The sequence below is a fragment of the Brienomyrus brachyistius genome, chromosome 11 (genome assembly GCF_023856365.1).
Source record: "Brienomyrus brachyistius isolate T26 chromosome 11, BBRACH_0.4, whole genome shotgun sequence".
Taxonomy (NCBI): Eukaryota; Metazoa; Chordata; class Actinopteri; order Osteoglossiformes; family Mormyridae; genus Brienomyrus; species Brienomyrus brachyistius.
The window spans coordinates 3130213-3154651 of record NC_064543.1 but is presented as its reverse complement, the minus strand read 5'-3'; the positions used below and the strand labels follow the sequence as shown (position 1 = coordinate 3154651).

The 24439-nt window shown below is 41.0% G+C and overlaps 1 protein-coding gene across 3 annotated transcripts in view; it reads right to left on the bottom strand.

Moving 5' to 3' along the window:
- Positions 1 to 11829: 11829 nt before the first annotated feature.
- Positions 11830 to 24439, bottom strand: part of LOC125704091 (SH2 domain-containing adapter protein F-like) — an 87649-nt gene continuing 75039 nt past the window's right edge. For 2 of the 3 annotated variants that reach the window (XM_048969410.1, XM_048969411.1), the window contains 3 exons: positions 22882 to 23056; positions 21993 to 22112; positions 11830 to 14574 (listed from right to left, as the gene is read on the bottom strand). In XM_048969410.1, the coding sequence (XP_048825367.1) occupies positions 14388 to 14574; positions 21993 to 22112; positions 22882 to 23056 (482 nt within the window). In that variant the 3' untranslated portion in view covers positions 11830 to 14387. The remainder of the gene's footprint in view (positions 14575 to 21992; positions 22113 to 22881; positions 23057 to 24439) is intronic. The other variant, XM_048969412.1, reaches the window with a different exon arrangement.

Below are 24439 nucleotides of genomic sequence, written 5' to 3'. Positions count from 1 at the left end.
AAATAAAATGTAAATGTGACGTATTCTTGCTAAGCTGCTTAACAACAACAACAACAAATTTATTTTTGTATAGCGCATTATCACAACATTACATCGTCTCAAAGCGCTTTACAGCATCCGCACCCAAAGCCCCCAGTGAGTAAGTCATAGGCGACAGTGGCAAGGAACAACTCCCAAGAAGGAGGAAACCTTGGGAGGGACCAGACTCAAAGGGGGAGCCCATCCTCCAGGGGCCGGCAGGGAGAGTCAAATAGCTCTCTGGCTAAGTGCCAGAGATGGTTAAGTGCCAAGTGAAGGCCTCCATTCTATCTGTAATTGGATGGAGAGTATTGATGTGCAAGTCAACAATGTGCTGAGGCTTTTTTAAATCTCAGGTGATCTCTGAGAACTTGATGCTTAAAGCTGATCATGGTGTAAGCAGACAAAATGTTCTCTAAGGCCGTTTTTAGCCAAGTGAACTCTTGATGTGCAAAGCCGGGAATTTTTGGGGTCAGTCCTTGGTAAGTCCTCTCATTATTCACCACAGCAGGGGAGCTCAGATTTGGCCTACGAGCACTGAGCTTCAGTGGGTGAGCCGTTTACCGCACTGAGCATGAGCCTGGACTAATTGCTGAGTATAATTACTTTCCTTTGATGCCTCACTGTGTGACTCAGCATAGTCTGCTTTTGGAGAATCTTGATGTTGCAGTCTAGTGTCTACAAATGGTGGTGAGATGAGCTTCTGTGGCTCCTGAAATTTCAGAAATTTATTCCACCCAGCAAAATATACCACTTCTAGCTGTTGCGCGTACTGCTAACAAGCTGGAGTTTAAGTCCTGCTGGAAATCGCGGGGACATGGGGGGACAGGTCTCCCCCCACAGTGTCAGCAGATACCCTACCCCCCGTGACACTGCACTCTAATCAGTGTCAGTCTTATTTTAAACGATGAGATCTTTATTATTTAAAATCTCTCTCACATCGCGTTCTTTCACGATGTGACTATTGCATGTGATGTTGCAATATACGCTATAAGAACAAAAGTATCGGGACACATCTCTTAATCACTGAATTCAGGTATTCACACCCATTGCCACAGGTGTATAAAATGGAGCGCCTAGCCATACAGTCAGGTTTACAAACATTTGTGAAAGAAAGGCTCATTCTGAAGAGCTCAGTGAATTCAAACGCGGTCCTGTCATAGGATGCCACCTTTGGAATAAGAAAGTCTGTGAAATTTATTCCTTGCTAGATATTTCACTGGCAACTGTAAGAGGTATTATTGCAAAGAACAGAAACTCAGTCATTGAGTGCTGAGGCGCATAGTGTGTAAGAGTCGCCAACGCTCTGTTTACTCAGAAACTGCAGAGTTCCAAACTTCCTCTGGCATTAACCCCAGTGTGCCGGTAGCTTCATTGAATGGGCTTCTATGGTCAAGCAGCTACATGCAAGCATCACATCACCAAGCTCAATGCCCAGTGCCGAATGAACTTCTGTAAAACATGCTGCCACTGGACTCTGGAGCACTGGAAATGTGTTCTGTAGAGTGACGAATCACGCTTCTTTGTCTGGCAGACTGATGGACAAATCTGGGCTTGGCAGATGCCAGGAGAACGTTGCCTACCTGACTGCATTGTGCCAGCTGTAAAGTTTGGTGCAGAACTGATAATGGTGTGGGGATATTTTTCAGGGGCTGGTCAAGGCCCCTTAGGTCTAGTGAAACAAACCAAGACATTTTGGACAATTTTATGCTTCCAGCTTTGTGGGAACAGTTTGGGGAAGGCACTTTTCTGTTCCAGCACGATTGTGGCCCAGTGCACAAAGCAAGGTCCATAAAGACACAGAACCCTGATCTCAACCGCATCAAACACCTTTGGGATAAAATTTAATCAAGACTAAGAACCGAGGCTTCACAGCCAGCGAGAGTGTCTGACCTCACAAATGCTCTTCTGGATGGTTAGACAAAAATTCCTACAAACACACTCCAAAATCTTGTGTAAAGTCTTCCCAGAAGACTGCCAGCTGTTATAGCTGCAAAGGGGGGACCAACTCCATATTGGTGCCTGTGGGTTTAGAACGGGATGTCATAAAAGTTCGTGTAGGTGTAACAGCCAGATGTCAATTGAATTCAATTCAATTATATTTATATAGCGCTTTTAACAACAGTCATTGTCATAAAGCACTTTACATTTAACCGACCAGAACTCCACCAAGCAAGCCTGAGGCGACAGCGGCAAGGAAAAACTCCCTCTAGCAGGAAGAAACCTTGAGAGGAACCTGGACTCGGAAAGGGACCCCATCCTCCTCTGGGCGACCGGGGAGCATGAAACTGCATTTATATTGACATTCATTAGAGTTCATATAGTTATAAAGTCCCAGTTGGTTTCATGTTGTTATCTCCAGGAGTCCAGGTGCGGGTGTAGATTCACATGATGTAGAGTCGGTCCCAGTACTTTTGTCCATATCGCACACCCTGTTGGAACAAATTTGCTCCCCCCCCCCACCCCAATGTCAAAGTCCTTCCGATACCCCTGGCTGTGACTTTGGAACTGCAGTTTGAGCATTCGCCTTGAAATGAAGACCTGTCTGCCACAACATGCCCATTCTAATGACACAGGGGGTATGTGTACAGTGAAGGTTAACGTTTATGAGTACATTCAGTTTAACGTGACTGTAAAAAAAGGATGTTGAGTTATGATGTGAAGTTTTTTCTTTTAAAGCAAAGCATGTTAAGATTTGAATTCCAAGGCATTCAATTCTGAAAGTTTGAATATATCCACTAGATGGCAATGTGGAGCCATATGGTTGGAGTCGGAGTGTTGCTCTGTTACAGTAACTAATATTCACAACTGCTCTTTATGTTTTCATCCTTAGAGTTAGGCATGCCTTAAGGCTTAGAGCTAGCATGGGGATCTTTTAAGGCTTAGACTGTTAGGATTAGAGTTAGGATTGCCTTAAGGAGTAGAGCTAGAGTTAGAGGCTTGCCTTTAGCGTTTAGGGTCAGGGGGTGCACTTAAGGTTATCAGTATTTTCAAAGCTTTTAGCTAAGGCCGTTTGAAAAATGTAATTTACTTTTTTTAATCCATCATTTTTCTTTTCTACTTCATTGTTCCATCCAGTTTTGTCTGGATTCCACTCCTGTGACCTTAAGGAGGTTTATGTGCCCCCCAGCTCAGCATTTGTGGCTTTGATTTCTAACGTTGTCGGAGTGTTGTGCTAATCCGGTTATTTCATTCCATGCTTTTCCAATGCATGTGACCTCATATTTTTCACATTGTATCTCTTATACGCCATCAGTTGTGTTTTCCGTTAGATTTTGTGTGATTATGTATGTTAGTTTAGTATTTTTGTTTTTTAGTGATTTTTTTTTTCAGGTTGTTGTTTTGGAGTCGGTCGGAGGGTGGCGCGACACACTGAGCGACCGTGCCTGCAGTCGAGGAGGTCCCTGGTTCAAGCCTCAGCAGAGTAGCATCTTTAGGGGCGGTATGATGGTGCAGTGGTTAGCACTGTTGCCTCACACCTCTGGGACCCATGTTTGAGTCTCCACCTGGGTCACATGTGTGCGGAGTTTGCATGTTCTCCCCATATCGTCGTGGGGTTTCCTCCGGGTACTCCGGTTTCCCCCCACAGTCCAAAAACATGCTGAGGCTAATTGGAGTTACTAAATTGCCCATAGGTGTGCATGTGTGAGTGAATGGTGTGTGAGTGTGCCCTGCGATGGGCTGGCCCCCCATCTTGGGTTGTTCCCTACCTCGTGCCCATTGCTTCCGGGATAGGCTCCGGACCCCCCGCGACCCAGTAGGATAAGCGGTTTGGAAAATGGATGTTTTGGAGCCTATCCCTATATGTCTTTCCTTTTTGTCATTCATTTCTGAATTCAGTTTTGACCTAGTTCTGAGTAGCTGGTTATTAAAAGGATTATTACTCATTTCGTTTTTATTCAGGAAAGTTTTCCTTGCATTTCTGAGTAAGGATCTCGTGTCCCCTCGTGGATAGTGCCTGCTCCATGCCTGACACAGTGTGGTTGTTGCCTCCTCTGTACAGATTCTGTGGAATCAAAGGAGCTGAGATTTTATTAGAGCTCTGAATGTGTGCCTGGGATGGAGATTCTTCTTGTGGAAAAATGAGTGTGTGTCTGTGTCTTCGAAGTGTCCTTTTGTGTTTAATTTCTTTGTAAGGTTAAAGATGCCCTCCTTGTAGGTCGTTGTATCTAGGAAGCCTACAGTATGTGTGTATTGTGTATGTTATATGTAACTGTGACAGATTTATGACGTCTATTGATTTTTGAAACTCCTCTAAGTCACGTGTCCAGGTGCCCCAGATGTCATTCAGGTATCTGAAATAGTGCAATGGTAGTTTTTCACGCTTCTGAAAGACAGATTCCTCCCCAATCCACCACGTAAATATTTGCATAACAAGGTGCAAATTTTTCTATCCATTGCTCTGGCCTTAATTTGCAGGTGTGTCTGTCCGTCGAATTCAAATAATTTTTTGTGAGGTTATTTCTCAAGAACTGAAGCAGTTCCTTGTCTGGCCTCGAATTGTATTGGGTATTTTCCATCCATTTTTATTGCCTTTAATCCTGCTGGGGTATCTATGTTTGTGTAAAGGTTATCGATGTCTATTGTGAAGAAGAATGCTGAGTTTTCAACTATGATATGTCCGATTTTGCACACAAAGTCATACACGTCTTTGATGTAGCTTTTGTGTTTAGTGCAGAGGGGGTTTAGGAAATAATCAATATATTCTGCTGATCTGTAGGACTCGGAGCTGCAGTACAATACTAAGGGTCTCCCCGCTGTAACTTCATATTGAATGGTCCATGTGTGGGGGTGTTCGTGTATTTTTAGCAATAAATACGTTCTCCTCCTGGGGGTATCTGCACCTTTCAGATAGAAGTTCTGCTTTTTTGCAATTATCCTTTGTTCCAGTAGAGATTTTATGATTTTGTGAATTTCTTTTGCTGAGTGTAAATAAATTGCATTTATTATTATTATTTTTTTTTTTGTACTGTTCTGGGTTATTTAATTCTTTCTGCTTCTAAAGTGTATTGGTCGCGGTGCATTATGACTATTGCACTGTGTTTATCTGCTGTTTTGATGAATGTCTGTTTGCTCTTTGCCAGTTATTTAGAGCGGTATTTTACCCTGCTGTGACATTGTTTGTGTCACTGTGTATTTGTGAGCCTGGGTTTATGAGTCTTCTGTCCACTTGAATCAGGTCCACCACCTCCCTGGGGATCTGGTTGTCTTGCGGTTCCCAGGGTGATTTCAGCTGATTGGAGTTTCTGTCCGTTGTTCCACTCCTTCAAAGATGGCTGCTAGCTTTAGCCTTTAGTGGTAGACCTCCAATTCCCCTCTCACCTGCTCTTTTTACTTTTTCGTTATTCCAGTTGTGGGTATGAATGTTAGGCCTTTGTCAAATATTTTGGTTCTCTGTGGGGTAGAATTGTTAGAGTTGTTAGTTGCTTGGGCTTCTGGGCACGTTTAGTTTAAAGGCTGCATCCAGAGGTACAGCATTCTTCTGGTTGTGTTCGTTGTATCTTGTCTGTTGTCGTGTCAGAGTCCTCTTGATTCAATTGCAGGATGTGAGGCATGTTTTTCATGATGGTAGGTTCCTTTGCCTCCTTTGCTTTTGGAACATCTTTTGTAGTTGCTTGATTGAAGTCTTCCATGGATTTTGTTCTTTGTTGTTGATCCCAAATGACAGAACTGCTCTCTGAGTTCTAGTGTTCTGTTGGCCCAGAATCACTGCGGCACAGCTGAAATTTCCCTCCACTATTGCTAACAATCTGGATAAACAGGTTGTAGTTCCCAGTCTATGCTCTTCCTTGCCATGTATATGTGTTTTCCAGGCACTGAGGTTGCCCCAGGTTCCACTAGGGGAGAGGCTTGTACCAGTCGCTTCCATCATATTATGGCTAAAGTATCTTGTTTAGTCTCATTCATGGGTTTTCCAGATCAGGCACTGGCAGAGGGGTGATGGTTCTTGGTGGAGCTCTTGGCCCCAATGGTTCTTGGTGGAGCTGGTGGTTCATGGACATACCTATCAAAAGCTTTAACACAAACCACTATTTTGGGTGATTATATACAGTTTTAAGTCCAGATGCTCTGCGATGCTGTGCACTTAAAAGAATAATGTTGGAATTATTTGTAGTGTATCATCTTAGACTTAGCACATTAACATACCTTGCACCACCTATCCATCCATCCATCCATCCATCCATCCATCCATCAAGGTTATGGGTGTGTTGCTTCCAATCTTCCCATTCATCTGGGGACCCTGGGTTGTTCTTCAGCTCTCAATATTATATATTCCTATTCTTACAAAGAGCTACAATAGAATTTTTCACAACTACCTTAACAAAAAGTTGCTATGGTGACACATTTTCTTCTGTATACAACAAGATTTTCAAAATATTTATATTTGTCACAGAATACACATGTAATATATAACCATGCTTACATGCGGAAATATTGCAATGTATGAATCTTGTTTTGTTTCTTACACTAAAATCAAAGGAAGAGTTTGGCTTCATTCACCAGGCTTCACAAAATAAATGCAACTGTTAGAAACACATCCTTCTGCCTGATAAGTGTTGATGGATTTTGGCAATCCGGTCTCCCTTCTGGTTTCATTTGAAATTGCCTGTCAGAATGCGGCCAAGGCCCAGGACTCTGATGTGAGATGATTCCTTGTGCAGGGAAGGCTACGAAGAGCCTAAGACCAGACAGGAGAGGAGTGTGAGCACAATAGAACCATCACAGATGAGAAGAATATGAGACGGGAAGATGATGAAAATAACAGTGAATGGTATTAACTGTAACATGACTTCAGGCTGTAAAGACTGAGCAGTAAAGATGAGCACTTCAACATCGGCTGGCCCTGGAAGTAGGAAAGGGAGAAGGAAGCAAGTCGTAAATGATGTAGCATTTCTGTCATTCGCCATATAGTAATCGCACAACGGTTGCTCCAATTACAAACTCCCACCGCATTTATATTACATCACTGGCAGAATTAATCCTCAACAGAGCTAACAGCCTGACCGTTATCTCTACTCCTCCTCGGTGTTTAGGATGGCCTTTAATCCTTAAATCTTACATCATTCCCAATCAAGGTGCTAATAACAGGTTTTAGTTCAACCGTAGCCCTTTATTGAGCTAAGAAAAAGATCCGAGACTGCACCTCTTTCTGGCAGCATTTTCTTCAGGCCATGGCTTTTCGCGGTGTTCATCACGACTCTCTACAGAATTCGCCTATAGTGACAGCAGCGAGCTACAAGAGGAATGTGAGTCGCGAGGGGGCCTGACTGCCACCCTCTATCCCTCCAATGGAATGCATTAGCTGGTCCTAACTTGTGCCATTTTTTTGTTGCTGCTGCTCTCCTCCGATCCATCTCCCCTCCATTGTTGGGGCAGAATACCTTTACCAATTTCACTCAGCGTTTAACCCAGCTTTTTTTTTTTTTTTGTTTAACTTATTTTTGTTTCGTGTGGTTTTTGATGTGGACCTTTGTTGTCTGATATGAAATAAACTATAAAAAAAAAAAATTCCTTTTGAGGACTGATTGTGAGCAGTGAGAACTTAAAAAGCTGCAACTTCCACATACATTAAGAACCACAGTTCCGTATTCCAAATTTGCTTCATACTGTTTGGGGCAAATTCTTAAAACGACTGTATGGAAGCAAAATACATCGCTGTGTAAAATATGATTTTAAAAAGTCTTTGTCTCCATTTTCCTACTAGGCCGATCACTCCAGTGCATTTAGTTCAATCTTTTGCTTTTCCATTTATTCCCAGTAGTACAGTTACCAGCTGATGCTAAAGGCCCTCTGTTTTATTGTGAAGGTTCTCTGATTTAAAGGACAATGGCCAGAAAAAGTATGTGAACCCTTTGGATTAAATGCATTTCTGTATAAATTTGTACTAAAACATGGTTTGATCTTCATCTTGAGGTACTATAATAAACAAAACCAACCGCAGAAATGATAGCATTGCTACTGCGTGAATACAGGAATACTTGTGTTCGCATTTGACAGTGGGACCACCAGACAGACGCAGGTCAATTTGGGAATAGTAACAGGGGAGAGAAGACATTAAGTATAGTACAGTAATTTACATACAGTATTCTATAGCAAATGATAATGCAAATATCACCATGCCTTATGATAAAAAGAGATTGCACTTAATCTTCACAAAAAAGCACAAATTGCACTAGAAAATCAAAAGATGTGCACTGTAGTGAAGAGGGAAGAGAGGTGCTGAGGAAGAAGATGGCAACTGAACCTGCGGAAAAATATTGTTTTGTACATTACAGTAAATTTAATGAAATGATACATATACTGCATCTGTACCGCATCTGCTTATTGTAGCAGTCCAATGCATAAACATTACTGTATGTATACTGTATTACAAGTTATATTTAGACAGTGGTTTACATACAATTGGTGCTGCCCATTCACCTACATCTGTTAGACTAAAATATATATAACCTACTACATCCGGTACATATTATTTATGATACATATTATTTAGTTTGAACTATTGTAAAGGCTGTAGTATGAAGCGCTGGCCAAATTCTAAAATGGCTTTATATTAGCTGTATCATTAAGTTAAATACAGAATAATTAAAACCAAAAATTAATCTCAAACAAAAGACTTGCAAAAAGACACATCTTCATAGTATAGTTTTTCTGAATGAAAAATGAAGCTGAATGGAGTCATAATGCCTAGATGTTTTGGGGTATCGATAGGACTATTCACCAGTATAGTACATTTTCACCTACATGTCATAAATAAGTGAAAATGTAGGAATCCGCACTTGACTGTACAGTCATTTGCTTGACTGTGCCAAAGCATTTACAATCTGACCAAACAAATGAACCTTTGCATTTATGATGTGCACAAGTGACTCAATGATGTGGAGGTTGGACAAAATTCATTTCTGATCTGAAAAATGTACCAAAGCAGCTGAGAAAAACCGCAAAATGAAAACACTCCGCGGCATAGAACTTGAATAAAGAAAATAAGTGTTTTCCCAGGTAACAGACTAGTGAAAATCACGTGTGTTGTGCTTATTTCTACATTTACTTCAGTCTGTGGCAGTGAATTTCAGTAGGAAACTTTTCACATTAAAGGAAAAAGCAAATATGTGTTTCTTTTCATTTCAAAAATGTACTTTTCTGTTTGTGGTGTTTCTACCCCTTACTCCCACTCAAGGGTATGTTTCCCAAAAGCATAGTTGCAACCATACAACCGAATGGTTCCAGCTATGCAAGTTGCCAACGGCAGGGTTTGGGAAACATAGCCCCACATGGTTTGTATTGAGGCTTGTTTTGTTACACATCAAAGGTGAAACTTCTCCATATGTTTGTACGTTTCTTCCCTGTCCAAAACAAACAGTGGCATAAACATAATGGCAAAACAGTTTACAGACAGATTTCATAGACAAAACTGCATGGTTTCTAAAAGTGTAAGTAGATTTCTTCATAGTTTTTTGGCATCGTATATTATTTGTATTTTAGTATCACCTCATTCCCATCAGTGACAAGTCTGTCACCAAAAATAGTTTTGTCACCAAAATCAGCACTGTTCCAGCTATCAGGATCAGGACAACCCCCCCCCCCCCATCATATATAAGATCATATAAGACCATATAAGATCATATATTTTACGACGAATTAATGCAGAAAACCAGGTAGTTCCATAGAATTCACATACTTTTTGCCACTGTACTGCAGCACATGATTATTCTCTATCCATTAAAAGCCACCGTCTGCTCACAGGACACTAATCCATCAGAGTCTCTGCTAAATCCCACTCTCTCCTCAGATCTTCTCACCTCTGGAGGCCTCACAAGGGTTTCCACACCAATTCCTAAAGTTGTTTTTCCTTTTTGATAAAAAGTTCATTTGATCTACCCTCCCTACAGAATATCTGCCAAATGTATCCTCCTCGTGGGAAGCAGGCTGTTCAAGTTGATGTCTGGCTTCATGCCAACATCTGCTACTATCTCATACTGTATGTCAAATCTGTGTCCTTTTGCCACCATTGTGGCAGACAGTTCTGGGTAAACTTTATTTGATTGTCAGTCAAAGTTTGAATGCTTCTGTCAACTTTTTAATGAAATATATTTCTATTTAACTGCAATGCTCCGGCCTAACTTCATTACTTTTGTCATACCATTGCTCCCATTTTGTATCATTTCATATTTACCATGGGCATAACCTTTCACAATATATGTAGTTTTGATTTATTAATGTATATGGAATCCCTGAAATCAAAGGGGGTACTGATGTGAAAAGCCTGCACCCATTATAGAAGGGTTATGTTTCCTACAGCCCGGATGTTAAAAATGCTGTATCATTGCTTTGGCATTCACTGCTAGGAAATCATATCAGAGAAATCTGCTTATCATGGGCTGTGATCGAATTCAGGGGTTGAATCATTTGAAGGACGCTGACTAAGAAGGCATAGCCTTTGTAGTGGAAAGCGTTGTCAAATGGGATAGTCTGGTCGTTCTGACTCCATTCTTACCGCTGAGTCACGAAATGTCGCTCCTATCGACTAGCCAGGCCACGCCCACTTTACCAATATGCAATGAATCTTGGGAAATGTTGGGCTATGAAGGATCCATCGGGTGGATCCTTCATGACTCAGCAAAAGACGGACGTGTGTTTAGGCCACATTTGTAGGAGCCTTCCAAATGAGACTGCCTTGTCGTGCCGCTGTGAGGCATTCGGTCTTAGAATGTAGCCTTAGAAGGGTGCCGATCCTGAATTCGGACACAGCAATGGTGTCACCAGTCCTCTGTTGGGGGGAAGGGTGAAAGAGGTGGAGAAATATGCAGTGAAACAGCTTGCATTCTAGTAGGGAAGTACCACATCTTCATTCAGGGTATCGTCTCTGCCTTCCTTTTGCCTGCTGCTAATTAAGGTGACCTGCACCTGCACTGCTGTGTTGGAGTTCACTACAGATGTAGACATGTTCAGAACTATTGTGCTCATTTACATCTTTCTGTTCTCTTCACTAATAATTTAATTTCGTGCTCTTTAAACGCCAGTTGAACGGGGTCAGCTCCTTACAGCATTTAGGCAGCTTTTCCAGAATGGATCTGGTGCTGTCATCTCCATGATCTCCGATGAAGAATGTAATGTATGATAAAAGTAACCATCAGCCCTTATCTGTATTGCTGGAGTAGAGAGTGACAGAAAGTGCCACTTATGATTGAAGGCAGAGAGAAACAAATACAGTGCAGATTTGATTTTAGATGTACACGTTGCAGAGCAATATTCCAGCGTCTTTCCTGACAGTCCTATACCCTTTCTTCTGTTCTGCAGAGGGATGAAATCTCTTGAGAACTGAACCCTGAACACCTGCCTTTTTTCTTTTAAAGCATCAGTATGTCTAGGGCTGTCCCCGGGTTTTCACACTCTCCCCAGTGCCTCGTCCTTACTGTCAGCTAAAGATTCACCATGGAAACGGTACTCCTCTTAATGTTTGTAGAGGTCTTTTATGGACACTGTAAGATTTTTCAGACAGCTGCTATTATTAGGTTTTTCCATCTCTCTTTCCTTGCATGACTCGTGTAGCACATGCACTGTACGCTGACAATTATACTAGTTTTTAATTTGTATTTATACTACAAAAGTCCCATAATGACTTTATTCAATATGTTACATAGGTAAAAAAACAAAAAAAAAAAAACAAAACAAACTCTCCTTGTCAGGTTCATATATAAAGTCACAGAATTATTATACAAACATCACATGACAAATATCAGAGGGCCCTGACAAAATAATTACGCAAACGGAAGTCCCTGAACAGCACTGCAGCAAAAAGGAAGGAACTCATTTCTGATTCATAATCTATATTTTATTTTCCATAATCATTGCATCTTGCCATGTACCCATTACAATACATTCAGTTATATACATTTGGCGAGGTGGGCCACATGGATGTGTTACATTAGTGCACATGTGTAGGAGGGCAATACACACAAACAAGCAAGCAGTAAGGGGCACATGGTTTGGAAGCAAGGAGGGTACCCTACCAACAATACTTCACGTAACGCATGGATGGTTTTCTAGGAACAGGACAGATTCTGAGTGACAGTCGTCCCCTTTCTGAAGTGGCACGGTGTGTCTCGCTTCACAAGTACATTTCAGTCCGCACCCATCATACCACATTCAGCATTTTTAAAACATATTATGGAGCAATGGACTCACAGGCACAAAAACATCTGAGGTTTAGTACAGATTCAGGTCAGATCCGGTCAGGACAGCCCTCGTTAGCATTATTCCAGTTTCCTGTCCTAAATCTCTTTCTGAAATCTGGAAACAAAAGAGTGCTCAGTACCTCAGAATGCCCCGAAAATGAGTGCCTAGTCCCTCAGTAGCTGTCTACAGACGCAGTATTCCAAGTCAAAATACATTCCCTGAAAATACTTTGGAGCTTGTGAGTATCTAATCATGTGAAAATATTAAGTTCACTGAGGCTCCTCTGTATCTTTAGTAGCCGAGGTTGGGTAGTTTAGCTTTGAGACACCGAAGAGAGAGAGAAAGAGAAAGAGTAAGAGAGAGAGAGAGAGAGAGAGCGAGAGAGGGAGGAAAAATCAGCTCAGTTCGGGACGAAAAAAGGCAAAGTAAATTATACTGTCAAGGAAAAAGCTCATTGGCATTGAGCCATGTAATTTTGCAGTAATAAAGAAAATATAAGTTTGCTGTGTAGGTGAGAGGGTGTTATGATTGATATCAAGTGAATAAAGCTATCGGAGATCCACTATGGACGAGTTAGCGGGTAAGAGCTCAAATGTAGGTCAGAGAGCAAGTGTTTTAGTGAGATAAGTGGTGCATATGTGATTCTGAGATAATCCAGTCAGCAGGAGGTTATGTCTAGAGTCGGAGAGGATTAAAGACAGGACACTAAGAAGGAGGAAAAATTGAAAGGCTGTAAAAGGGATGTGGGTAAGGCTTTCAAGCTCTTCCTAAAAATCATGCCAAAGTACAGTACAGTGAGATGGCGGAGGTGGCCCCTGTGATGTAATAGCTAGAAGTTCTCACACACAGAAAACTCAAATCTGTGAATATATTATAGTAATTTTACCCATGCAATGTTATTATTACGGGCATAGTACAGCTTTCAGGACTGACGACATAGAGCAATGCCAGTACAAAGTTAATTTGATTAATTTGCAATTGTAAAAGTTTGGAAAGTCAATTCTTGAAACCTTTTGATACCTGTTGATCAATAGAGGGGTAAATTAAGTTTTCTTTTTGAGGTAGACAATGCAAGAAAATGCCATTCTCTTACTTCAAAACTGACCTATTTTGGGAATATTTAAAGTAAATGGATTATAGACAGGAAAGGTTGCAATCAGTGCCACCGTGGTACTCCTGTTGGTTGAAGCTCTGGGACCGAGCTTCATAGTTTGAGAAGAAGCACAGGACAGAGAGGTGGGGAGACAGCCCTGTAGGGAAATGACAAGGCCGGCTGGGCAGGTGCTGGGCACAGGGTCCTATGAAGGCTTACATAAACCCTACTGCAGTACAGTGGAGTATCTTTAGCTGAAGGTATTAACTGTAAACTAAGAAGAACTGCACGTATGCTCTGGTAAAATACATGACTGTATTGGGGATCTTCTTCTGGGTCACAAATGCTAGCTAACCAAAGGGAACATTAGTTATTTCAATTTCATGCCTTTCTTTTAAAAAGGAAATGTATATTTCATTATGCGTGCACGTGGCAAAAGGCAATTAGCGGAAATTAAACATTTGTTAGAACAACAAATGTAATAAATTCCTAATAGATGATGTTGGGGCCCCAGTTGGCCCAGCCCACACAGGCAGCATGAGGAGGATCACCTTCCAAAGCTGCTCTGCTCTTCACAATCACTGACATTCATGTAAGTCATCGAAAAACAGAATAGCTAAGATGCAGGCGGTCAGATTGACTTCACGATTCTCTGCTTCTGTTCTCTCGGTTATGGATTTCTTAGCTTTGCAGGACAGAATGAGCGAAAGTGGGGAGGTCCAGGAGATGGCGCTCTCAGAGCAGATACTTATCTAACCTTAGTTAACCTTTAGGTTTAACAGTGCAGGTCTAAGGTCAGTGATGTAACCTGTCAGTAAAGTCTTTAGACGGTTGGCACAGCTTAGGTCGAAGAAGAGACCATTGTGTTCATCATATCGTGAAATGAGTCAAATCAGAGATTCGTGGTCCCACGTCGATCTAACAAGAAGCGGGATTTGAGCTCCCATTTGATGACGTGATTATCAGACCATCTTGACTTCTGCCCTGGCCCCTTCCTGATTTTCCGTTGTTGTAGTTCAGCCGTGGAAAAATAAAAACAAAGGGAATAAGAATGAAATTGAGGATATCCGGCCCAGTCGATCACTGGACTGGACCTGCACTATAGCGTTCTGATGGCCACAGGGTACAGCAGGGACATGTGCTCTGCCCCTTTGATGGGCAGCTTGCGGCTTGAGTAGAAGTGGATGATCTCGGGGACACTGTCGAAGGGGCCGCTGTTCTGGCCCAGGACGAACTTCTTCTCTTTGGTTCGGGACAGTTTCATGTGCATGAACCCTTGGCTGCTCCTGGCGAAACAGAATCAGAGTGTTTAAGTGAGTGACGAAATTAAAAAGGATGTATGTGACAAGTGAATTAATTCACGACGACAGACAAAGCACTTTGATAATTTAGTATTTTTCAGTGGATTGTGATTCAATTGGTAAGCTAATATTTCAATACAATTTTTTCACTGAAGAAGCCGAATATCTTCTTGCTGATGACAAACGTATTACAGGTCCCTGTGCAGCATCACTATAATCAATCTGTCTATATAATGAAGCTGTCCTTCAAATATCCAAGCACTACAGACAGTTATCATTTGAACAGAATACTAGTTAAGACTAATGCAACCCTATTTAACAATGCATTTTTAGGCTTGATCTAAATCACATGCTGTATTAGCACAGAAAATCACAAGCTCCTAACATAGCCAGTGTGTTTTTGGCTGGAGGATTCAAAGCAGTTGCAATTTTGCTGTAGTTTCACTTATTACTCAAGGCTCACTGACAAACCCAGCAAGGCAAGTCTACAAAGAACCAAAACCTGTCCTCAGTCAGACAGAAGATGATGGCAATCTAATAGTGAGTGAAAAGTGATCTCAGTGGAGTGAGCATTTATTAGCCAGATGCATTTATAAAAATGGCTGGAGACTGTACCTTTCAGGCTGAGTGTCAAGCTGTGTGACAGGTGTATGTGGCCCCAAATACCACTAGTAGCTGGAAATCTTAAATGAGAGAACGCAATGCTTTTGTTTATCTTTAACTTACACCTGCTGCCCTAAAGCTACATCGGGCAACTGGGGAAAAAGAAATTTTGACTGATAGATCCGGAAAGGGAAGGGCGAGGTAGGCCTTTAGCACATCAGTGGTGTGACAGCAATGCTGGCAATCAATTGAAAACAGTCTTTGAAATTCAGTTAATGATCATGAAATTGAGAAGTGTGGCACTTCCTTTGTACTTCATGAGGAAACAAACCCACATTGTCCCTTATAATCTGATGAAGTGAACGGAAGGCTTCATGTTTAAGTTGGAACAGATCAGCTGAAGCCCTAGATGACTGCACTGTTCTATAACAATCATGATATTACACTGTAATCTAAAACCGCCAAGGTTATCGGTCTGAATACAGCCATAGCTCCATAAGTGTTTGAGTGCATGTGGGTTATTAAACCTAACAATCACCTTATCATATACATGTGATGATAGGTGAAAAATGAATTACATAATAATGTATGGTGAATAAATAAATATAAATCCCTGGAGTATAAAAGTTGTTTTGTGCTTTTTATAACAGATTCCATTTTTAGACAGTATAATTAATCAGTTTTATAAATTACTCATGTTACTCATGTGTAGATGATTATCTAATTAATGTGTAGTACGGGATACACACGGGGAGAGCTGTGAGGATACTGCTGAAACATGGTGTGACAACCTGATAATTACACGTGCAGGAGAGCATCACAATTCTAGTACATCTGCACAAAAAAACACAAGCCCTTATGCTGGCGTCAACAAATAGTGAGAAAATGTGTGACTGCTCTCTAGGTACTCAATGCTCTGAGTATAACATGCAGAGCGATACTCGTCATTAAGCCTCAGCCATTGTGTTACTATCATGACTTAATCGTGAATAACCAATGGAGAACCCTTCAAAGGGCTGAGAGGTTGGATCCAAGACCATAGCAGAGAAGAGGCCAGGAGATACCAGAGACATACTGAATTGAAGATAATGAAACACTGAGTTCTTCATAAAAAAGACTTCACGTTTGAGCAGAGCACTGTTTTCTTTTGGAAGGTTAAATCCAGATGTAAAGTTGTGTCCTTTGAACGAGCTGACAATTTGCCATTGAAATTTACTAGCCGCATGTAATATTACGAGGGTTGGGGATTGCAATAGATCCATCACTTCCAATCCAAATCAGGAAATGGAACCGAAGTTGGAATTTAAATCTCCCTGAAATTCAAATTCAATTCCAATTCTGTTCCTCATAGTTTTTTTTTTTTTTAATTGGACGGGAATTGATTAATGCATTCCGGAAAGGCCGGATATTTTAATAGATCACATCAAATGAAAATATGCAAAGTGAAATGTAGCTAGTTCTGAAAACTCTAATGCTGTTTACTGTCTAAATACATTCAGTAAGATACCCACCTAAAAAGTTAACCCCTTATCTGTTTTTATTCAAGTGTATCAGAGGCATAGATATAAATTTTGTGTCCCCTGACAAAATGTCAACTTAAATAAAATTTGTTAAAAAAATTTGTTTTTTATGTTGCTGCGAAAAGTAAAAGAAAAAGTGGTAACAGTTGTTGATAGTTACTGTTTCTACTATTATCAGTGATCAGTCTTCACTTAAGACCTCAAATATCAATATCAGCACTCCCAAGGTCCCTTATCTGTCCAAATACAGTGTGTCCTGTTTCAATGTGAATCCCAGCTCCAAAGATCATGTTTCCCATAACATTATGTTATTAAGGGAAACATAAGGCCATCTAGCAGAAATGATTCCCTTCGTGTCCTATCTATCAAAAGTCAAAATGTTTATGATGAAGATGAACATCAAAGTCACCATGAAGTCTCTCCTTTGGTTCATCCATCCATTTTCTGTAACCTGCCTCTTCAGTCCAGAGCCTATCCCAGAGGCTTCAGACACAGTCCAGGATGGGGCACCAACCCATCACAGGACACACACACACTTACAGGCAATTTGGTAACTCCAATTCATCTCAGTTTTTGAACTGTGGGGGGAAACCAGAGTACCTACCTGAACCCCCCCTCCTCCGAAGACATGGGGAAAACATGAGGCAATAGTGCTAACCACTGCGCCAACGTACCAGCCCTAGGTAATTTTAGTTTGTCAATTCTTCTGGAACTAGAGTACTGTTTCAAAGACAAGAATTATCTCTAATAACATCTAGGACTCCACCAAATAAGAGAAAAATACACAATGAAACAGGACATATGAAACACCTTCTTATTTCGAACTATGAAAGTCCAAAATCTGTATATTTTGTTTAAGAAATAGAGCTGGCTTGAGTTGACAGTTTGGCTAAATAAACAATGTGATACTCACCAGCTGCAAAAACATCCTTCCTTTTAAGTTTTAAAAATACACTGATATGTTCATAATCCAACTGACTTTCCATACTACAGTAAAGTAACCATAATTGTCAGTGGCACATTAGTCTTAGACTCCTAAAAAACATCAACGGCCAAAAGGTTTCTACTTCCCACTTTAAGGTAAGATAAATAAATCAGTAGCTTGTATAATTTATTTTTTAAAAATGGGCAGCTTGTCTACATCATGGATCCATGTGCGTGGAGTTTGCATGGTTTCCTTTCCCTGTGTCATCATGGGGTTTCCTGCAGCTACTCCGGTTTCCCCGCACAGAACTAAAACACTGGGTTGTTGCTAATACTTTGAAAAAAAAAATGCACCTATAAAGCATATACTGAAGTAGTGAGGAGTTTGAGTACACCTGCTTGAGAACATTCAATTATCTATGGAAGTCAGTCTTATAGACAATCGAGTCAAAAATTGATAATTAGGTCCAACTGCCATATTTTTGGAAGATGTAGAGATGGTTAGTGCATGGATTCTGTGGTTGACACGACATTGATGAGGCAGCGTCATGGTTTGGGGTTGCCCTCCTGGTCAGTGGGCCTTTGAATCATTATCATATCATGTTTAAGGCGTGACATTCCAGCAGGATAAAGGCTTATTGGCCAGTGCTTCATTGTTCAGCAAAATAACAACCCAAAACACACCTAAATTGTGCAAGAACTATCTAGCGAAGAAAGAAAGTGAAGGGAAACTGTAATAAATTACCTGACCCACCCAGTCTATAGAATTGAGTCCCGCAGAAATTGCATGGGACAAACTGGACAGAAGAGTTAAAGCAAAGTAACCAATAAGTATCCCAGATCTCTGGGAGCTGGTTCGGATGAGCTGGGATCCTTTACTTCTGAAACTTATAAACCAAATGCCTTGTGATTCTTCATTTGTTATCAAGGCAAACCTTGGCTATTTTGAGCAATACAAAATTCAGAAACATTCATTTTTCCTGAATACTGCTTTGATACACCTTTCGCTTTGTTTACTATATTGAATACTGAGGGGCCAAAAATAATGTAGTCTTATACACTTACTTAATGTATTAATTAACCAGTAACAAAGGGTTAGTTTATAGACTGATCCCATGTTTGTTCATCATTAATCAATCATGCCGGGTTTATGTATTTCATGCAAGAAGTATGTTTCATAAGTTAATGATTTCTTGTTGAGTGAGTAACTAAGTTTTTCAAGCCCCTTGAAGTAAAGTGTTACCATATATTGCACTGTTTTCTTTTTCAAGTATTTATATAAAAATATCAAAATATCAAACAATACGAAACAACCTGGTTTCCAGCAAGTACACTAAGACTTTTTAATTGGTCCCTCAACTACAAATGACATCAGTCTCAGAACCAATTCTACTGTCACAGAAACACATGTAGGTTAGGATCCAGGTGCAGGGATTAATTCCAAAAGCCATTATCTGATGTCAGGGCTGAAAACTGGGTGCAGTAGAACAGACAAACAGAATATGCTGGACAATCTGAAGTCAAAAAAGAAGTAAAGCAAGAGATGAAACACCAGAGAAATCCAATGCCAGCACCTACGCTGAGACTAACTCAAAGGTGAGACGCAACTTCACAACAAGGCAAGCATGCAGAGGGCTTAAGTCGTAATATGGTCTAATATGGCATAGAGGCATGCAATCAGAGACCACAATAGCTCATTAGTATTCAGGTGAGGGGACAGCTGGCTCAACCCCTATCCGTGCTTACTGATGTGTTCTGTGACTAACAGATCATTTTTCCTAAAGATGTCTTCCTGGCACAGGAGATAGAAAAAACATACTCTCTGATTTATGGATTACAATTTACACTCTTTGATTTATGGTTTACAATTAAAAATTTAAATGCATTTCCTTGATTTGAGTCACAATTTTTAAATAAAGATTTTTTTTCCCTCCGTCCTCAGACTATGGCAGAGCTCCGAAACACTTGCAATGGAGGTAACGGTTTGTAAAACACTTGTTATCTTTGTATATAATTGTATAATACTAGCATAGTCTTAATGACACCAACAGAACAGCAGCTGCAAAACCCACTAAAACAGAATATCTGTAATTTGATCATGGTTCAAAGCAAGGGTTTTCTGATAATAAATAATAAAATTAAATGTACTGTGCCAGAAATATTTTCTAAGCCTTTATGGAGTAGGTGAAATTGCACTATTTATTACAATAAACATATGGATCGTTAAAAGGCACAGGCTTTAATGACCAAGTAATTTAACCATACAGAGAGAGAAGTCACTGTATATCTGTCTGAAGTTATGTATGCATGTGAATGCAAGAGTGTGTGAGTACATCTTCGTATTCTTTCAGGTGTTCTGACCAATCATCAGCACTACATAGGCACTAATTATAAAGAAGAAATATTGGCAGCACGATCTGACAGAAAACCTATTAAATATGTCCTTTCCTATCAGCACTACAGCACATCTGCACATCTCACACAATAAACACACATAAGCATAATAAAATTGAACTGCTGTCTTAATGTCGACTCAGACAAGTCCACTCCAACGTATGTAAAAAGTCTATTCACATTTCCACAGCTCCATCTCAACGAGCTTTTGCTGCCTAAATTTTAACGTAAATCAGTTCTTCCATCAAACGTATACTTTTCCACCTCAGTCACGTAGCTCTGAGAAAGCCCCTCCCTGAAGCAGCGATGGTTTAAAAAGGCTCAAGAAAAGCTAAAACAGGTTTAAAGACCAGAGAGGGTGTTTATCTGTGGGACATAAAAGATCTCTCCTCATGAGCAGGGCTGAAAGTCTGAGCCGACTCACAGGGTTATTTTGCATGCAGAGCACAAATGTGATTTAAAGACACCATTAGAGTTTTAGCATTCCAGGCAGGCCTTCATGATGGGCCTCTGGAATGAAGGTTTCCAAAAAAAAAAAAAAAAGCTAAGCATGTTGAACATGTAAAGAGCTAGACAGACGTGCTGTATACAGGCCCTCCATGACCTTCAACCTTTTGTTAAGTTAAACTGTGGTGGCTTATTGGCAGGCAGTATCCAGATGTAGTGCTCGAAGAATGTTCTTTGAAGTAAGCTGCCCATTTTGTGCACTGCTTGTTTTTGTGCTAGTTTCAGCAGTATGCATGACGTTGAGGCCGATGATGCTACGAAGGCCAGCTAACTTGGTGCATGACACTGCCTGATCCAATATGCCACGTCTGGAAAGCAAAGCGTCTGTACATTCATGTAAACGGATAATGAAGAAGCTGTTGCAAACATGCTACAGTTCAGTCCCTTTGGACGTTTAAGTAAACAAAGGGAATAATGTCTGAAAATGAAGGCTGGTCTCCACGGCTCAGATGAGATTCTGTGCCAAGGAGAGAAGAGTAGAAACAAAGTAATCAAATCATCTCCCATAAGGAAATGTAGTTTTTTAAAAGCTAATGTAATACTTATTGTCTACATTATTGCAATTCCAATTTTTATTTTAAATAACATTTAAATTTCATATGATATTAGTGGCATGGTTGCCTGTAGTTTTCTGTATAGACACTGTAGGTATGTTTGTAGATGACTGGGCTTGTCCAGTTGGAGGAAGCACCATATGGGTGCTGATCAGAGTGAGTCTGCTGCATCCCTGCTTAGCTCAATGGGTTCTGCAAACCATCAAGTGACTCCCTTAGGAAGCCAACCATAAATGAAGACTTGTCTGTTAATCTAAAATAAACCCTGAATCTAAATCAACCCTTAACCTCTGACACGTTAAGGGACAGTCCAGCAAAGAGGAGGAGTGGATGTAGTCAGCGCCACACTCTCTAGCCAACAGCAATGCAAACGGGCAATGAAAACGACGTCTCTGTACCCACGAGTAGCTTCTCTATGAAGCAGCGATTTTAGAAGAATATTTCTGATGACAAAAATCTTCTCATGATTCCTACAATGTATCTTACAGATACCACAGAAAAATATATGTTGGGAATATTATCCAACAAACCAATGCAAGCTACAGTATATAAACACGGTAACGGATTGTACGCAATAAAAATTCCAAATGGCACTTGCTTCCATAACAAAATAAACTTCATGCCATTGAAGTTATCTCATTGGTTGATAAAGAGCTTCAGTATACACCTGAACTGAAACAATTTGTTTAGGCTGTCATAGCAGTTTTCATATTTGAAATGGGATCTCAGAGGCACTTTATCCTGTTCATTATTTGACTCTGTATGTAGTCAGTAATACGAGATTTGTTTTAGGCGAGAACCGGACGTACCTTGAGACCTGTTATGGGCAAAATGTAAGCTCTATTGTAAGAGGTGATGGTGAGTCACGGATGACATTACGAAAAATCTGGGACAGCCTTACTTGAGGGAGAGGGAGAAGTCATTCTTGCTGGTCTCACTGTTCCTGACCAGGTAGCTGGCCTCCTTGCACAGTCGCAGCAGTGACTCGGCATCTATTCGACTGATGGCTCCGTGGTACCAGCTGAGATGTGGAGACACGCAGCCCAAAGGGGTGGAAGGAAGAGAAGCAGAAGGAGCAGGTTATGGGAAAAAGGAAATGGAGAGTAGCAGTGACAGATACATACTCTAAAGGTGATAAGAAGGGGCCGCCAGAAATGTTAAAGGCATCTGGCTAGTGAGACATTCATTCTGAGCGCAGATTCAGCTATACAGTGCAGAAGGCAGTGTTAGTTTGTCAGCTAAGCTATGTCACGCATTGACTGTAAGTGTTGTTCTACAGCAATGTCATAACTGGCACTGCCTATGAAAGGCTTGGCTCAGTCATACATTTGTCAGTCAGGCTTTTTTTTTTCTTAAGATACTGTAATGTAAACACCTCTTAGGATGTTACTCAATTCTCACACTGAAAGATGTATTCACTCCCCAATGAGTTACCTCTCTTGTGCAGAATCAGCTACACAATACGCTATTGAGTTATAGAAGTGCTTATCAGGGACATGAACGCATCACTATTCACAGCATAAAGAAAGTTTGAATGAAGTATAATCAATAGCCACTCAATAGCTGATTACACTGGGACAAAAAAAATGAAGGGAAAGAAAAAAACAGTCGCTTCCTGCAATAAATCATTGGGTCTCCATGTGTAACATCGCTGTGTGTTCATGGTATAGTGAGTGGCAATCTCAGCAAAACGTTACAGCAAATTTCCTGTTTCTGCTTGGGAGCGAAATGATCTGAGACCAGTCATCCTACAAAAGGAGACAGATTGGTTCAGAAAATGCTTCACTCACAACTGGCTCTCAAGGGGCATGGAGGGATCGATACGCTCGCCCAAGGGGGGGCTGCAGTGGTCCAACGAGCCCAGTTTGGTGTTGACCAGGCAACCACTGGAGTGGCGCTGGGGAGGGCGCACCTTGCCTTCCTTGGTGGGTGACATTCGCGATTTCTCCAGGCCCTCAAACTGCACTGTGAAAGAGAGGAAAAATGAAAGTTACAGCTGCTCACTGGAAAAATCTTACTCCTCATTAAGCTTGTGTGTAAAAGATTGACTGGCACCATTCTGTCCAACAGAGAGAGAGAACTGTCAGTGGGACGAACAAATATCAGTCAAATGTATGCATGGGACAAGATATAAAGTAACACAGGCGTTGGAAATGACACTGTTGATGATAGGTAACCCCAGAGGCTTCCTTGTAGTGCAGAAACTCATTATAGTAACTTTATGAATGATGCCCAAAGGGGGGGGGGGGGCGGCTATGCTGACTGACAGGTACCGATCTGATAAGCTGTGGCCAGGAAACGTGGGGCCAACAGCGCCACACCGCTCCGCTTTGGTGAACGTACAGAGTATCTGACAGGAAACGGTACAGTGAGAAAACGCTGAGGAGGCAGAGTGGGGTGGGGGGTGGTGGTGGTTGAGAAGTGTGCGGTCTGCGAAACCATGACACTGTGAACTGCAAACTGATCCCCTTTTGAGAGCCTCACCAGTTTCATGCAGAGCAGTGCGGGGACAAAACCTTTCTATTGCCAGTTCAGTGGTGACACTGAAGCTACTCTTTGTAAAATAAAAACATTTGTACAGGAAAAAGAGAGAGAAACTACTAATAACTGGCCTGTCTTGCTTGCATATTTTCAATGGAAGACCTTCCTCTGTTTAACTAAAGATATCAGAGAGCAACTGGGTCATGCCCTTAAATTAAATAAAGTATAAAACACAACATCTTATCCAAAGTAATGTTCTTTGTTGTGAACTCACATTCCCTGTCAGATGTACAACAAACACATCTGAAGCTTGATGAAATGGAAGACAACAATAACAGAAATGTTTTACAAACACACACACAGACACACACACACACGCACACACACACACAGACACACACAGACACACACACACACACACACACACACACACACACACAATAATTAAATGCTATCCATACCACTCGCTCGGGACGTGTACTTGTAGTAAGCACAGGAGGTATTGCAAATACTTTCTACGGTGCTATTGTTACAGGCAATAACGTCATACAAACATATCCTGTTATTCCTGAAATTGACCACTAGGGGTTCTCCTCAACTTCCCACAGACAGTTTGTACAGCACAAAGCACAATCATCTTCAGATTTTCTGTTTTTTTTTGGGTGAATACACATACATGTGAAGACATTGGTTTTGCTTGAAAAACAGCTGCTTCATTTTTCATTCACAGTACAGTGCTCATTCACACAGATTTCCCATACATTTCCGATTGAGAACAGCTTTCCTGAAGGTAATGGCAGTGCACTTGTTAGCATTCCTGAAAATGCTAACAGTGCTCCTGACAAAGCTCTTGCCGGCCTCTCTGAA